Source organism: Eublepharis macularius, chromosome 11 (assembly GCF_028583425.1).
Source record: "Eublepharis macularius isolate TG4126 chromosome 11, MPM_Emac_v1.0, whole genome shotgun sequence".
Taxonomy (NCBI): domain Eukaryota; kingdom Metazoa; phylum Chordata; class Lepidosauria; order Squamata; family Eublepharidae; genus Eublepharis; species Eublepharis macularius.
In genome coordinates, this window is record NC_072800.1 from 35,890,574 (window position 1) to 35,907,787 (window position 17,214).

Below are 17,214 nucleotides of genomic sequence, written 5' to 3' on the forward strand. Positions count from 1 at the left end.
TTCGCTCGCAACGCCTCTCCCGCGAGCTGCAAAAGGGCCTCCGCAGGCACCGAATGAGGCGCCCCGCTCTCCGGCGTCCCCAAGAGGCAGCCCCGCAGCCCCCCACCCCCTTCGCCGGGCATGCCGCGCCGCCGCCGAGCGAAGGGGCTCCCCGCGGGGCTGGGGCTCTGCCGGCCTGCCGCTGCCCGGACCTGGATTCGGGGGTCCACTTCTTCCTCCTCTTCCTGCGGCTGGTGCTCCCCGTCCTCCGCGCGGGCCCTCCTCGGCGCAGGCTCCATGCCTCTCTTCGGCCGGCACAAGCGCTGCCTCCCTTCTCGCCCCCGACGAGCCGCTCGGGTGGGCGGGTCTGCGAGGAGCTGGCGGCGCCTTTCGGAGCCTGGCCGCAGGGCTGTGGTGGGAAGGCGAAGAGGCGGCTTCTCCGTTAGAGGGGAGGGCAGGCAAGGCAAGGCGAGCCGCCCTCGCCTCTCCCCCTTCGCTGGAGCGGCGGCGGCTCTGGCCCGACGCTGGGCTCGCTGCCTCCCGCCTTCTCCCTCAGGCACGTTCCGCCCACTGCCTCCTTCCGAGGCTGCCAAATCAGAGGCCCGCGGTTGGTAACGCAGCTCGCTCGCTTGCCGTGGCCCTGCGGCTCCCCACCCCCTTTCGTTGCTCGCTTCCTTCCCAATACCTCATCGCATGATAAGGAAAAAGCGGGAGAAGGGAGGAGAAGGCGGGCCTCACATTTCCTCGGGAGACCTGCTGTGAAGGGGCTCTCTGTGGGGCCCTGGGAGCAAAGGGCTGGGGTCGCAGTGGTGGGATGGGAGGGGCCTTGTCGCGGTCCTCCAGATTTGTTTTGGAAGGGGGGGGTAGTTGTGGTGGTGCCTTAATATGGTTTTCCTTCTTAGGGGTCTGCTAGGGTTGCCAGCAGACATAAATCTTTTAAGTAAATAAATTTCCTTGTCTTAAGCAACAGAAGAGACTGTCTGAGTGCTGTCTTGCTGGACAGAATATATTGCAGAGAAGGATAGTCTCATTCTGTCCAGTGCAGACAAGATACTTCCTAACCCATCTGATAAAATCTGGATTGCCTGTTAGAGCTGCTTACTTTTGAGTTGGCCCCTGAAATGGCCCTGGGTGTACCGCTCCAAACTGGGGGAAAACCAGTTATTTTGGCTCAAAAAACAGAAGGGGGGCAGAAGACCTCCTACCTTCCCCCCTTACCTCCCCTCCCCAGAGACCCAAGCAGAATCAGCCCCCCCCCCCAACATTTTAAAAGACAGTTCCCCACAGCTTCTTGGTGAGTGTAGGGGAAAAATGAGATTTGGAATACCCCAACTGAAGTCCTAACATCTAGTTTGCACCTTTGGCACCAATTAGCAGCTGATCACATTTCATGCTATGATCCAAAAAGCTACACACTGCAGCATTTGTGAAAGGCACTAGCAAGCTGGGTGGTCTGGGATTTTTTTTTAACGTCATCTGGCAATCCTCTTGCAAACCTGTGGTTTGTATGTTCCTCTTTCTTTGTTCATGCTACCTCTAAAAATTAAAAGACACAAACCCATCTCTGCTTTGAAAGTATCACAACTGGATACATCTGTCAGATACGTCACAAGACTGTGGATTCAAAAAAATATCGAAATGTTTGCACAGTAGCAGAAATGCATGTGCAAAAGGCACCTTGAGTAACCTTGAACATAGTGGCCTGTTCAGTTGCAGCTTACAGCAGGGGTAATTGCTGCATCTGGTTCATGTGCTTTGTTCTGTATCGCTTAAAAGAGCTGCTTTTAAAATAAAAAGGCATCTGCAAAATACCAGGAGTGTACAGGAATAAAGCTATTAGCTAATGTAGTAATAATAGACCTTAATATCTCACCAGCCTCTCCTTAATCCTCTAATCAGCATGTCAGCAACAGAGAGAAAGGACATCCAGCAGTTGTGTATAACATCTGAGATCTTTAGTAGTAGGATCATTTTTAAAAAATTATCAAAACATGTTCAGTCCTGATGATTTCAGAGATAAACATTTGAAGGAGCAGACCCCTGCTGCCGCAGGGGTGGGGTGGGGTCACTCACTCATCTCTTCTAGACCACAACTGAATATCTGAATTCAAAAGCTAGTTTCACTAGCATATCAGATGTGATCCACTTCCAGAGAGAATGGTAGAGGCTGTGTCCTGCTAAGAAGCCCTAATCCATAAACTCATATGGATGGTAGATTAAAAAGAGACCATCTGTCCATGCTCAGTGGTACACAGTTCACGTTTATTACTTCATATGGTCCATGGCTGAACTTCCATCATGGAAATCAAGTTGTATTGTTGTTCCCTGGTAAACCAGGGCTCAGAGTATGTCCTGTCTACTACATGCATTCAAGCTCATTCTAGCTATGCAATCCTAAACACAGTTATACCATAATAACAGTTACGGACTTTGAAGGGTATAACTCTGGTTAGGATGGGACTGTAAATGAGGACCAAGTCTGCAATCCTAAAAACACCTTCCTGGGAATAAGTCCACTGAATAAAATGGGACTTACTTTTGAGTAAATCTGCTTAGGCTTGCCCCATTTTTCTATGTCAATGGGCTCAGAATGGTATAACACTGCTTAGGATGGCACTGTAAATTAGCCAAAAGAATTCCAAGTTCATTGTGGTTTGGAGATCAGGCCAAGCAGCTTTAAATGTCTGCAGAAAGGCTTTGAAGGTTGCACACGCCCAAACAGAAATTTCAAGAGTGAGCTGAGAATATTATTGCTTCATTTCAAATCTTTGTCAGGCATTACTGTGACAGAGAATCCCTATTACATAGATGGAGAATGCAAGAAGACCTGGGGAGGAATCATTAAATGTTTATGAGCAGTATGTAAAAAGACTTCACGTTTTGCTTAATGCCTCCTAGCACCAGAAGTGTGTGTTAGAGATATCTTCCTTTCCAGCTTACCATCACACTCCAGACAATATCATCCGAGTATTTTATTTATTTTACATCATTTATCATCTGCCTTTCTCATGGAAACTCAAGACTAAACAATAAACAATGCAATAACACTGGATTATAAAATTAGAGAACAATGAAATAAAGTGTATAATGCAATGAAATAAAGTGTATAATGCACTGAACAATGAAGCATTGGGGGGCTGCCTAAAATTTTTCCATGAACAATTAAAATCAAATACCTATTCCCTTTATAAAATTACACACCTATTCCCTCCTGTGCAATTATCTTTTAATACATCCCTATTTCCTTTATAAAAATACCATCCTGAAGAGATCCATTTCATACATGCAGTTGTATTTTATTTCCCCTCTCAAAGTGTGTATTTTGGGAAGAGGATGCTGTACTATGTATGTATTTTGTAGGAAGAATTAAAATGGACACATGAAATTTCTTCCACTGGATGTGATTCTGGAATCCAATACCACAAAATGTAGTGATGGCTTTAAAAAGTTATATGTTAATGACAGCTTATGCTCTGTTTCAATATTTCTTCAGATCTGTATTGGATTCTTGCTAATGCTATGCCTTTGTAAACTTGTATTTATTTACTCTGTGGCATTATTTATGGAAATGTCCATGATATTGATTGTACTAAGCTCACACTATTTAATTTGCCTTGACTCTTGGTGAGAAAGGTGGAGTATAAATGACATAAACAAACAAAGTCGTGAATGGGTCAAGCCAAAAGCAGTGAAAAAGACATGCTGACCTTTTCAGAGGTGACTTACCTCCACAATAAAGTACCTAAAAGTTCAGATGAGCTAAAAGTTAGGTTTTGAAAAGTTAGGCTTAAAAGTGGTAGCAGCTGAAATAAAAGGTGGCAGCCAATGCCAAAGGTGCCACCAATGCCAATGCCAATTCTCTGTGACCCATGGACCAATCAGTCCCTCCCCACCTAACCTATTTTAGAGGATTGTTGTCTGCACAATTCCAAACAGGGATAACCTTTTTAAGTCTACTGAAATCAACCAGGCTTAGAAAGGTAGAATTCTGCTTAAGATGTCACTGAAAATTGCCTTACCATTGTATGCTTTGTGACTTATCTATTATAGTTTCTGACCTATTTTTAGACAGTTTTATCCTCCTGAAGCTGGGAAAGTGGGAGAGATATTGTGTACATTCAGATCTTTAAAAAAGCAATCTGCTAGTGTTATTTTGAGAGAACAGCTGTTTGTTGAACTACCTTATCATCCTACAGTTATGGATGTTTTCACATATAAAGCTCAGATTGGTTAAATGGCTTTAAAAGTTAAAAAAAATCAATTAGCTAGAAGATAATGCTATTCTGTATAAATCGTATTTACATTTGCCAGGCTTACTGTATAGGTTCATGCATAAACTGCCCCCAGTGCGCATTTGAGTAATACACAGAATCTCATTTTGCTAGTTTAACCTCGGTACTATCAACCAGGAGCGTTTATTTTTAAAGCAGCTCTACAGACACCTTTGCATTCACTTCCTTTCACCCCAAGCAGTGTTTTTGCAAGAGTGGCTTTAAATAAGCAAGATACAAGTTCTTAACAACCAAAGGAATGGTTTCAACAGATGCTGCCTTTCTTTTCCCTACTAGAAAAATTAAAATATGCTTCAGTTCTTAAAATCCAAAAAAAGTATTTTTTTTAATTCAGTCATACAACAGATACACATAACCGTACATTAATAAAACACAACAAACATGGGGGAACTAAAAATACAAATATACATTAAAAAAAAGAGAAAAATTAAGAGAAAAATTAAAAGTTTACAATAATTATTTATTTTACAGTTTTAAGATGATGTGTTTGCAGCTTAATCAACTTTATAAAGATATGGTATACCTGATGAAGTTAGCAGTGATTCACAAAAAATCATACTGAAATACATGTTGTCCATCTTTGAGATACCACTGGAGTTTTGTTTTATTTTGTTACAACAGGGTAATATGGCTACACTTTGAAATCAACTACATATGCATTATGTATTAAATCACATCCTTCCATAAGTTCCCAGTGCTAAATAGAGGAAGAAAGGTTGTTGAGTATAAGACTGGTAAAAGACAAAAAATGGATTCCAAACAGTATAGAAAGCATCCATACTCATTTAATGTTTTGCTAATCTAAACGGATGAGTTATTTTTTCCACACAAGGTTCTATTCCATACCACATATCAATTTTAATTCTTGTTGTGGATTGTGAGATATGATGGATCTTGTTGCTAATTTTTAAAAAAATTATGAAAGGTTTATGTTCCAATTCCTTATTTTCCTCCGTAAATTCATTTAATAAAACAACTTTTGGATCAGGTGTTAAATTTAATTTTGAAATTTGATTACTCTCATCAGATTCCAACTTCTGAAAAGTTTTTCATAGGTGTACTGCATCACCTTCCTTTAAAAACAAATATGTTTAAACTAAAGTAGTTCCCATACTAGTTACCCAGTTGCCAGTTCCAGGACAGGTCCAGAGAATTATGAGTCCCCTTTGTCTCTATGCTTACTTGCGATAACTGTGACCCTGCTACTAATTTATCAGACATTATTTTCCCAGCAGGCAAGTCTGCTGAGTCCATCATATCTAAATTAAGCTTCAGTATATCCATCCTTATCTACAGCAGGCACCCATTCTAAGACCTCACCTCTTCCTCAGCATTCTGATAAAATCTCACCAAATTTCTCCAGAAAACGTTGGCCAGGGGTTTTGTATACTGAGCCCTATGAACCTTAAAGTCTAAAAATTTATTGCAGCCTAAATTTTCGTGAGCTTGACCACACTCCCTGGTGCAATAAAGTGGATTTTTGTCAGAAAGGTTTTTATACACAGGGAGAGGAAAGGGGTATGTGTGAACAAGGTATTAAGATGCTTGGCTTGTGACATCTCAGTGCAAAGCTGAAAAGTACACTGTGATCATTCACAACTACTGTAACTGGTGCTCAAGCAGATTATGTTAGGCAATTTAACACCTAGAGAGACGAGAAAATTGTCAGTTATTGAGTCCCTGACCAAAGAATTCTAATCTGTAATTCATGAAATGGCAGTTGTTAAAAGATCTTTTATCCTGAATCAGCATCTCATAAGGTTTTATTCAAGGACACTGTAAGAATGCAAGATACATCTATGCAACCCTACCACCAACTGTTGACGGTTGGGAGCTGGTAGGGAGACTGGAGAATTTGGTGAAAGTGTTCACATAACAAGGGAGTGGACTAAGGACAGTGACCTGAAACTGAAACTCTCTCAGAACCAGGAAAGAGTTACGAAGTTAAAAATATACACAGCACCATGAAGTAACAGTTTGATCAAGAATGTAACCTTGGAAAAGCCTTCCTGGAAAAGCCTCCCACTCACTCCACATACAATCTCACTAATACCTCAGTTCTTTTTTTCAAAATAATTTCTGTTGTTCAAGTTTAAAAAGTAAACCATCGTTGTCCCTGTCAGTTTACGTCCTCCCTAGGTTTGAATGGGTTTATTCCAAGGTCCAGAAGCTGGCATCAAATCTTAATTCCCTTTGGAATTCCTGGTGCTGTGGGGAAGACAGGAAGTGACAGGAATCCTTTGGGGTGGTGTCTAGCCTCAGGAACCTTTCACAAAGTTCAGTAAGGTTTTTTTAAAAAGTGTGCACCTCTCTTGGGCATAACAGGCGTAGCAGCTCGATCCCTCATTACCACCCACCAGCTGTTTCCTCATTTACTGCCAGTCCACCCTGGGACTTTAGTAGCAGGTGGTTCCCGTATACCCACCAATCTGCATTAGACCATTACTTCTTTTTTTCTGGGCCTAGCTCTTCTCAGCTTGGACTCTTATTACTTAACAATCTTGTGACCTTAAGAATTTTTCTTGAATAAATTGACCTTCAGGTCTGTCTTGTATAGAATGTCTTTTTCATGAACAAATTGACCTTCAGGTCTGTCTTGTATGGAATTTCTTTTTCTAAAATTCTGTGTTTGTTCTAGTTATGGGAAGATCACAGCAAGCTTTCATTTTTTTCTAACACTGAAAATGGAAGTGGAAATGGAAATAACACTAGATTTCCATCAAGTCTTTCTTCAAGGGAGAAATACTTCCTCCAACAAATAATTATTTTTTCTGATGGAGAAAAGTCTTGTTCGCTCATCTGAACAGGGCTTTCTGCAGGTGCCATCCAAATGGACAAAATCAACATCTGGATGGTCTGCCTGAGGAGGTTAGGAAGGCTTCCTCTCTCCTGGCTTTGCACAAACTATGCAAAACTGTTCAGGAGGTAATGGGGCTGTGTTTTAAGGAAATGGTTCAGAGAGAAGCTATGGTGAAGGCAGAGGTGCAGTGTACCGTCTGTTGCTATAAGTATGCTCCTATTGGATAGTTTATGCATTGTTTAATATGTCACGTTAAATTGTTTATGCTTTGTTTCAGCTTTGTGTTGGATTTCTGTTTGTTTTAAAACTTCTGCAAGCCATGCCCTATTGTATTGTCTACCTGGGACCGCAGATAGGCACTGCCAGTTAAAATACAAGAAGGACCGATAGAACTGATATGTAGCATATTCCTAAGTACATCCATTCCTATGGCTTCTATCAGTGCTGTGTATCTTTCTTCTTTACTAAAAATAACAAGTGTTTTAAAGCAGATGGTGCCTTCAAAGAGTATCACTGTTTCTAGAAATTCCAGTGGCAAAGAAAGAAAGAAAGAAAGAAAGAAAGAAAGAAAGAAAGAAAGAAAGAAAGAAAGAAAGAAAGAAAGAAAGAAAGAAAGAAAGAAAAAGAAATTGTTAAACCAAAATAAAATTTAATTAGGAAAAATGAAAAAAATATTTAGGAATATAAGAAATCTAAAAGCAGATTCGGTTTCGTTTTCTTGGCCATGTCGGACGCTCCTCTCCTCAGGTCCGGGAGGAAACGTCCGAGCAGCCTGACCGGGCGGTTGACCTGCGAGGGTTAACCCCCAGGACTCCCAGTGAGGGGGTCAGGGTCCGGAGCGCAGCGGGAAGAACCCTCTGAAAGCAATGCAGGGGGTAAATAGCCCGTTTGCTCCTACGGAGGCTGGCAGACGTGCGCAGCACATCGCGTGCCACCGGGCCATGGAGAATGACAATAAGCAGATTTAAGGTGAAAACCTGAAGTAAGCAAATCCCTTCTGATTTCTAAGCGTATGCGAAGGATCGGTGGGAGTTGAAGCTAAGAAGGCCCAGAATTTTTTCCCCTTCGCGGAGTTTCGGAACTTAGTTGGCGCCCCCCCTCCCCTAAGATGGCGGCGAAAAAGCAGAGCCCAGCGCTGGGTAAATCGGTAATGGCGACATTACAAGGGAAGGGGGAAACATTGGAAGAAATGGTCAGACGGGCGGTTTTTGAAGCCATTCAGCCCTTTGTGGCAAAATTGAATGAGATGGGACAAAAGGTCGATTCAGTGGAAAGCGAAGTCAAAACTTTTAAAGAGACAGTGTCTGGAGCAGAGCAGTTTGCAAGCGAAACTGCATTACTCATGAAAGCAACAAGTAAAGAGGTAAAGCTGTTGGAGAATCAAATAATTGGATTACAAGTGGACCGTGCCCAAACGGTACTGCGTCTTCAAAATGTAAAAGAGGAGCAAAGTGAAAATTTAAAGGACTTGGTGTCGGAATTGTTGGCGTCATTCGCAAAGGCAACTAAAGAAGAGTTAAAAAGCGATATTTTGGAAGTCTGCCGGACATCTTCAAAGTATGCAATGAAGCGTCAGCTGCCTCGCGAGATTATCATCGACTTTTCATCTAAGAAGATTCGGGACACCATTTTATATAATTCATATAATGTGGATTTGGACTATTTGGGCAACAAGGTTAAGATATTGAAGGATGTGCCATTTTTGGCTCGCAAAAGAAGATTTAAATATAAAAAACTTGCTGCTTCTCTGAGGCAATGTGAAGTAAAATACAAATGGTTGTTTCTGGAAGGCATCTGGTTCAGATATAAGGATCAAATTTACAAGATAACATCGGAAGTACAGCTGAGGGACTTTCTGTCCAACCATCAGGAATTTCAGCAAGAAGAAAGTCAGAAGCCTGAAGGGGAAAGTGGGGGGGGGGGGAGGGAACGAGTGCAGCTACTGTAGCTGCACAGAGAGAATTAAGGCCAAGACGTAGGGGGGGGAACCTGATCTTGATTGTAGTTTGTATTTTATAAGATCTACCAATCTGATAGCATATTAGAAAGTTAATTTTAAAGGAAAATTGCAGTATGAAGGGAATACATGACATGTAGAAGAAATGTGTGTCTTCTGTTTAGATGTTGCTCTTTCCTTTTTCCCTAGTCCCCTTCTTCCCTTATATCTTTGTAGTCTTTTATAGTTTTTGTAGTTTTTATGTTAGATTTAGAATAATAAAAACTTTCAAAAAAAAAGAAATCTAAAAGCAGTGGCCTTTTAACTGGATTCTGCCCTAGCGTAAACGCTTAAAGGAAAGAACCTAAATCTGAAGACTTCAACCCCCCAATGTCAGCCTGTAGCTAGATAAGGCTCTTCCTACAGGTTCCCTTTCAAAAGCAAACAAGAGTCCATTGATTGAATAAGGAAACTTTACTGCGGAAAAGGTCCATTATAGTCCACTGTCCTGAATAGAAGACTCAGGATGGTACACAGTCATTGTTACCAATGAAGGGCAAAGCATGAGGTACAGAGTAACAGTTCCCATCTGCATCAGCCTCCCCCCACAGTTCTCAAAACAACATCTTTCAGTCTTGGGAAGCTGCTCTCCTTCAAGGCCAATGCTTGGTGGAACGGTGTTAGACAAAACAGTCTCCTCCGGTGGGAAAGCTGCCTGGGAACTGGTGCACCTGCGGGGAAAGCACTTAGACACTAGAAGCATTAGAAAATGGAGTCAGTACAGTTTAAACACACACTGGACCTGACATTCTGCCCCCCTTAAAATAGATCCCCCCCTGGTTTATATGGGTAACGAGTATGGAAAGCTTTGGTTAATCTAGGAGCATGAACATGTACAGAGTTCACCCATTCATCGTATCCAGAATCAAAGTCCTTCCACCTGATGAGGTAAAAAAGCTGATTCCGTTTGAATTTAGAGTCCAAAATTTGTTGCACTTCATAGTGTATTTGGTCGTCTATCAAAGTTGGAATGGGTGGAGCTTTGATGTGCCACTTGTCGTCGGTGGGAGCCTTTTTAAGGAGACTGACATGAAATGTATCATGAACATGGCGCAAGTTCTTGGGTAAATTTATAGCAACAGTCACTTTATTGATTACTTTGCGCACAGGGAAAGGTCCAAGGAACTTTAACGCTAGTTTGCGGCTTGTCTGAGCTAATTTCAGGTTCTTGGTGGAAATATAAACATGATCTCCAGGTTGCAAATCCCATTCGGCCGCACGATGGCGATCTGCGTACTTTTTGTAATCCAGTTTGGCTTTTTCGAGGTGTTTTTTAATAAGAGTCCATTGCTGCGTGGCCTCCCCCCACCATGAAGATACATCAGGCGAATTAGAGGAATGGAGAGGGGGAGTGTCCAACGGGAAAGGATTGAAGTGAGCTCCATATACAATTTTGAAAGGGGCCTCCCCAGTGGAAGCATGTACGCTGTTGTTGTATGAGAATTCAGCCAAAGGAAGAAGGTCCACCCAATTATCTTGTTGGAAATTAATGTAGCAACGAAGGAACTGCTCTAAAATCTGATTAGTTTTTTCGGATTGTCCGTCGGTTTGTGGGTGGTGGCTTGAGCTGATTCCTTGCTCAATATTCAACATTCGCAAAAGCTCCCGCCAGAAGTTGGCAACGAACTGTCCGCCGCGATCCGAAATCACCTTGGACGGAAAAGAATGTAATTTTACGATGTGTTTTAAGAATAAATCCGCCAGTTTCCGAGCGGTGGGTATAGTAATACATGGAATAAAATGAGCTTGTTTGGAGAACAGATCTACCACGACTAAAATGCAATTATGTCCTTTCGAAAGGGGTAAATCAGTGATAAAGTCCATAGATATTATTTCCCACGGTCTGTTAGGCGTTTCCAATGGTTGTAGGAGACCTGGAGGCTTCCCTTTCCGGGTTTTGGCGCTGAGGCAAATGGGGCAGGAGCTAACGTATTGGGAAATGTCTTTGCGCATGCCCGGCCACCAGAATTGCCGTTGTATTAGATGCAACGTTTTCAGATACCCATAATGACCAGCAGTGGGGGCATCGTGACATCGCTGTAATATCTCCCGTCGGAGGCTGTCCGGGATGTAAAATTTGCTTCCAGCTAGCCAATCCCAATCTGTGGGGATTGAGCCAGTTTGCTTTTAGGTGCTTTATCCCCCTCCTTTTCCACCTCAGCTTTAAGTTTCGATTTCCACTCCTGGTTATGCGGGAGGGGTTGGCTTGCGCGGCTGCGGGTAGTCACCACGCCTCCCAATTGCGTAGGTGAGAAGACCGTGTCTACAGTCTCCTCCCATTTGTTCTTGTGTTGGGGCATGCGCGATAGGGCGTCTGCAAGAAAGTTAGTCTTGCCCGGGAGGTAATTTAAAGTGAAATTGAATTTGGAAAAGAATTCTGCCCATCGTAATTGTTTGGCATTCAGTCTGCGAGGGCTTCGAAGGGCCTCCAGATTTTTATGATCTGTCCAGACCTCGAAGGGATATCGCGCCCCCTCCAGCCAATGTCTCCAGTTAGTGAGGGCTGCTTTTACTGCAAAAGCTTCCTTCTCCCACACATTCCAATTTCTTTCTGCTTCTGAAAATTTCCTTGACAGGAATGCACAAGGCCGTAGTTTCCCATCCTCCCCCTTCTGCAATAGTACCCCTCCTATCGCTGCATCGCTGGCGTCGACTTGTACTATGAAACGGTAATTCTCGTTGGGGTGGCAGAGGATGGGTTCTGTTACAAATTGCTCTTTCAGGCATTCGAAAGCAGTTTGGCAATCGGATGTCCATTGTATTTTGGAGGAGGGTTTTTTAGCCTGGTCCCCTTTATTTTTAGTCTTTAACAATTCGGTTAAGGGGAGCGTGATTTGGGCAAAGTTTGCTATAAAGTCTCTATAGAAGTTGGCAAAACCCAGGAAGGACTGCAGTTCTTTGCGGGTGGTGGGAGTTTGCCATTCTTGGATCGCTTGTATCTTGGCTGGATCCATTTTTAAACCCTCTTGGGAGATACAGTACCCAAGGTAAGTGAGTTCAGTTTTGTGGAATTCACATTTGGACAACTTAATGGGTAGTTTATTATTCATCAAAGTGGCCAGGACTTTTTGCACCATTTGAATGTGTTCCTCCTCTGTGTTCGAATAAATCAATACATCATCAAGGTACACTACTACACCTTTATAAAGGAACTCATGTAGAACTTCATTTATCATGGACATGAATACAGACGGGGCTCCCGCCAATCCAAAGGGCATAACTAAGTATTCATATTGTCCGAGGGGTGTATTAAATGCGGTTTTCCACTCATCCCCTGCCTTGATACGGACGTGGAAGTAAGCATCTTTTAAGTCTAATTTTGTAAAGATCTTACCTTGGGCCACGACGTTGAGAAGGTCTCGGATGAGCGGGATGGGATAGGCGTTGTTGGTGGACACAGCATTAAGTCCTCTAAAGTCCGTGCACAGCCGAAGTCCCCCATCTTTTTTCTTCACGAAGAGTACCGGAGCGGCATGGGGGCTATTGGCTGGGCGGATGAACCCTCTTTGAAGATTGGTGTCGATGAATGTTCGGAGCTCCTCTCGTTCATGGAGACTCATGGGATAGAGTCGTCCTTTGGGCAGTGAGGCTCCAGGTACAATTTCCACCGCACAGTCAGTCCGTCGGCGCGGGGGTAAAGTATCAGCTTCTTCTTCGGAGAAAGCATTCAGAAAGGGCCAGTACGGTTCGGGTATTTGGTTTATTTCTTCTTGGGTGAGAAGAGCCTTCTCGGTGTGAGTTGGATCACTACCCCAGTTTTGGTTCCAGCGATGGTTTTTACAGTTGGCGTGACTGAAAGTGACGCATCCTTCTGCCCAATTTATGTAGGGATTGTGATCACATAGCCATTTGCTGCCTAGGATTAACGGGTATTTGGCAGTGGAGCTGATGACAAAAGACCTTTTCTCCCAGTGTTGGCCCATGCCAGTGATTACTGGAATGGTTTCGGTGGTAACAGGGTTCATATTGGTGCCATCCATTTGTTCAAAAATTACTGGATTTTGCAATTCGCGAGTTGGTAGAACTAGTCCGTTGACTAGGGCTGGGGCGATGATGTCTCTTGAGCAGCCCGAGTCGATGAGGGCTTGCACTCGGATGTGCATCTTCCTCTCCGGGTTAAGTAAAGTCACTGGCATGAATAAGATGGACCCAGGTGGCCGGTTCCGCGCAGGGACGGGCTTGGGGCGGATCTGTCGTTTGGGCCCTTTTACGACAGATCCATCTCGTTTCCCGACTGGGGGCTTTCTGGATTTACCTCTGCGTTTGGGGAAGCGGGGTCGTATTCCATAACTTCTTCCGCTTCCAGCCCCCTTTCTGAGGCGGGCCTTTGGGAAGCACCGCGGCCTCTGTTCGCTCGTGGAGCGGGAATCGGGCGTTGGAGAGTAGGAAATGGAGCAAGGGTTGGACGCCGTAGTTGAAGCGGAGGTCTTTGCACAGGCCGGTAGGGGCATTGTGCTGCAAAGTGACCGGCTTGTCCGCATTGCAAACACAGCCCTTTTTGCCATCTAGCATCTCTCGCTCCACGAGTGGCGTATCCAGCTCCCCGTCCTCCCTTCTGTAAAGTCAAGGGTCTTCTTTGTCCCGTTTGTTGTTGTTGTTCAACCAAACGGACTTCCAAAATGCGATTTTCGACTTCGCATGCAAGTTGGATCCAACCTAACAACGTAGGAGGATTGTCCTGCATAAGGGCTCTGTCCAGAAGTCTCGGGTTTAGCCCTTGCTTGAACAGGATGATTTTGGTGGACTCCTCACACCTAGGGCATTTGGCAGCTAATTGTCGGAATTTCGTAATATAGTCCCTTGCCGACATGCTGCCTTGTTTAATGGCTTGCAATTCTGTTCGGGCCCTGGTTTCCTCTAAGGGGTCTTCGTATTGTGCTCGAATAGCATCCACCAACCCCTGGAGAGTATTGAGTTCAGGGGCCCCGATATTGTATAGACCTACATACCAGTCCGCTGCTTTGCCTTGTAAGCGGGAGCCAAGATGCTCAATTTGACTGGCCTCGCTGCCGAAGAGGTGTCCCCACCGGTTGAAGAATTGCACTACTTGCACTAGGAAAAATCCCAGTTTGGAGGGATCCCCATCAAAAGTAGCTTCCAGTTTCACCCAGCCCATCGGGAGGTCTTGTCTCGGAGCCGGTGCTGGGTAGAAGTCCGTCGGAAGCATCAATGGCACTTGAGGTACGAGGGGAAGTGGTTGGGGACCCTGTTGTGGTAGCGGTGCTGGTTGCGCTGGCGGCGGCATCACCGGCTGAGCGGGCGGTGGTGGCCTCGGCTGGGCTGGCGGTGGTGGCCTCGGCTGGGCCGGTGGCTGTAGCCGTGGTCGGGCAGGCTGCTGCAACCTTGGTCGGGCTGGTGGTGGCAATACCGGAGGTGCCGGCAGTAGCGGTTGAGGTGGAGGTGGCCGGTGCGGTTGAGGGGTGACCGGCCGCTGAGGGGCGGGTTGGTGGGGTCGTAGTGGTGTAGGCCCCACCGGTTGGTTCGGAGGTGGTAATACGGGTTGATCAAGTGGCAAACGTATCGGTTGCTGCAAAGGGGTTAGTTGCGGTCGAAGCGGAAGGGGCCGAAGCGGCGAAGGCCTGATGGGTGGTGGGCCGCGCGGGCTTGCCCCTCCCGGCGTCGTGACTCTGGGAAGCAGAGGCTGGTCTTGTGGTGCCGGTAGACCGTCCCTTGGGGTTTGCTGAATGGGGACCACTTCTAGCGGTTGTTGCGGCAATTCCTCCCCAGGAGGAGCCGGAGGCTCTTCCGTCTGATCCGGCCGAACCGTTATTGGAGAAGCGGGAGGGGGTATCACCGTCGTCTCGGTTGGACGGGTTGGCCCTTCTTCCCCTTCTCTAGGCACCTCAGCTGGAGTCTCCTCGGGAGGTGGATCCCCGTCCGATTTAGGGGGTTCCGTTGGAGTCTCTCCAGGTACCTCAGCTGGAGTATCCCCGCTAGGCGGAATTTCGTCTAATCTAGGGAGTTCCGCGGGCGGTTCTCCCGGTTCTCCAGGGTAGGATTCCTCCTCTCCCGAAGGCAGCGGCTGCTGCGGGGCGTCCTCCACTGGATAGGACATAACGCTTTGGAGGGTGGCTATTTGTACAGCCATTTCTTCAGGTGATAGTCTCTCTCCTGCCCCCATCACTGAGATTAGGTGAATGGCATGAGCCAAACTTTCCTCCATATCGATCAGCCTAGCTTCCAACTGTTGCATTCGGCTTGGACCCGGTTGCCCCATCACGGAACCTCCCTCGGTTGCACTCACCGGGGAAAACGGCCCCCAAGGCGGAGGGTCTCCTTGATCGACTCGCGATCTCGCTGCTAGAATTCCTTTGGCTAGACCCGTCACTGCCGAGATGCCGGAATCTACAGCATGGGTGCGACTTTGCATCTGCACCCAACTTTGTTCAGGAACTTCCGTTGGCTCTTTCCATGGGGCAAGTTCCGAATAATCCCAACTCAGGGCGCCGCGGCGGGACGTGTTCCCGTCCGTCTGTTCGGTCGTCCTGTTCCAAAACAGCCACGGTTGGCTGCTATCCAGCTCAGGGACAGTCTCTAGGCTTCGGCGCCCGTCCATCGAAACTCTTGGGTGTAGTCCACCGGCCCGGCGCTCTCGCGTTTCTCGGGGTCTGGCTCCCCACTCCGACGGGGTGGGTAACGAGATCAAGGGGAGAGCGGCAGCCGTCGGCCTTGTCCCCTCACTGCCGAGGTCGATGAGAGGCGGGGTAGAAGTCGAAGCTCCGGTCCCGGCTGGCACCGGTTCCTGAGATTCTTGGGGTTGCGCTGTTTGACTGTCGGGGGACGCATACGGATCAAACAAAGGATCCCTGTCCGGGACTACCTTGGATTCCGCTGGGCCCGACTCAGGCATGATTGGTAACAAAATGTCAGCCTGTGGCTAGATAAGGCTCTTCCTACAGGTTCCCTTTCAAAAGCAAACAAGAGTCCATTGATTGAATAAGGAAACTTTACTGCAGAAAAGGTCCATTATAGTCCACTGTCCTGAATAGAAGACTCAGGATGGTACACAGTCATTGTTACCAATGAAGGGCAAAGCATGAGGTACAGAGTAACAGTTCCCATCTGCATCAGCCTCCCCCCACAGTTCTCAAAACAACATCTTTCAGTCTTGGGAAGCTGCTCTCCTTCAAGGCCAATGCTTGGTGGAACAGTGTTAGACAAAACAGTCTCCTCCGGTGGGAAAGCTGCCTGGGAACTGGTGCACCTGCGGGGAAAGCACTTAGACACTAGAAGCATTAGAAAATGGAGTCAGTACAGTTTAAACACACACTGGACCTGACACCCAAAACCCCAACACCCTCAAAAACCATAGGTTGTCTACACATTTTTTTTAGAGAGCAACATCCTGTCCCTTTCCTTCAGAGGCATTCTACCCCCTTTTTGAGGAAGGATAATAAATATACATGTGGCAAGCAGGATCGTGATGGCAAAATCTGCCTCTGATCTATATACATTAGTTTCAATGCATGTAAAAGTCTGTTCACATAACAAGGTAGGGGTACATCTGTCAGTGTACAGTAGGCAACCCCCAGAGGGATGCAGAGAGACTCCTATGTGTATACATTTGTACACATGCAGGCTCTGTAGAGGAGTTGCAATGGACACGTGTAGTTTGGGAGCAAAGCTTGCTGCTCTGGTCCCATTCCCCTACACTCATATTCATTAGCCCCTGTCCCTGAACATCTGAAAAGGGCTGAAATGGGAGAACAAATAGGCATACCATATCAAATGGTTGGGACAAAAAATAGCTATGCCAGACCCATCTTTCCTTATCAGATACCTAATCTTTTACTATCTTGTACTGAAATGGTTCACTTCTGAATGATGCAACAATCCCACGTGGACAGAAGAAATAAGAAGCCATTGTTTGAAATTTTTTAACAATAGTCTGCTCAATAAACAGATAAATCAGACAGAGGCAAAGAGATTTACTAAAACTTATCTACAATTATTGCATCTCTATCCAAACAGGGAGGGTCAATGCAGAGTGATTTTCAAAGGGAAACATTTTGTTCCAGCATAGAACAATGTCTAGCTTTTAGTACAGAAATCCCATATTGTGTAGGCCTGCCAACTCCAGGGTGGGAGATAACTTGAGATTGGTTGTGGAGCCTGGGGAGGGGAGGGCTTGGGAAGGGGAAGGGAGG

The 17,214-nt window shown here is 45.6% G+C and overlaps 1 protein-coding gene across 1 annotated transcript in view; it reads right to left on the reverse strand.

Moving 5' to 3' along the window:
- The window catches only part of SH3BP5 (SH3 domain binding protein 5), a 40,120-nt gene extending 39,629 nt beyond the window's left edge, over window positions 1-491 (reverse strand). Inside the window, exon 1 of the mRNA XM_054992186.1 lies at window positions 192-491. Coding sequence (XP_054848161.1) covers window positions 192-278 — 87 coding nt within the window. The 5' untranslated portion in view covers window positions 279-491. The remainder of the gene's footprint in view (window positions 1-191) is intronic.
- Window positions 492-17,214: the final 16,723 nt, after the last annotated feature.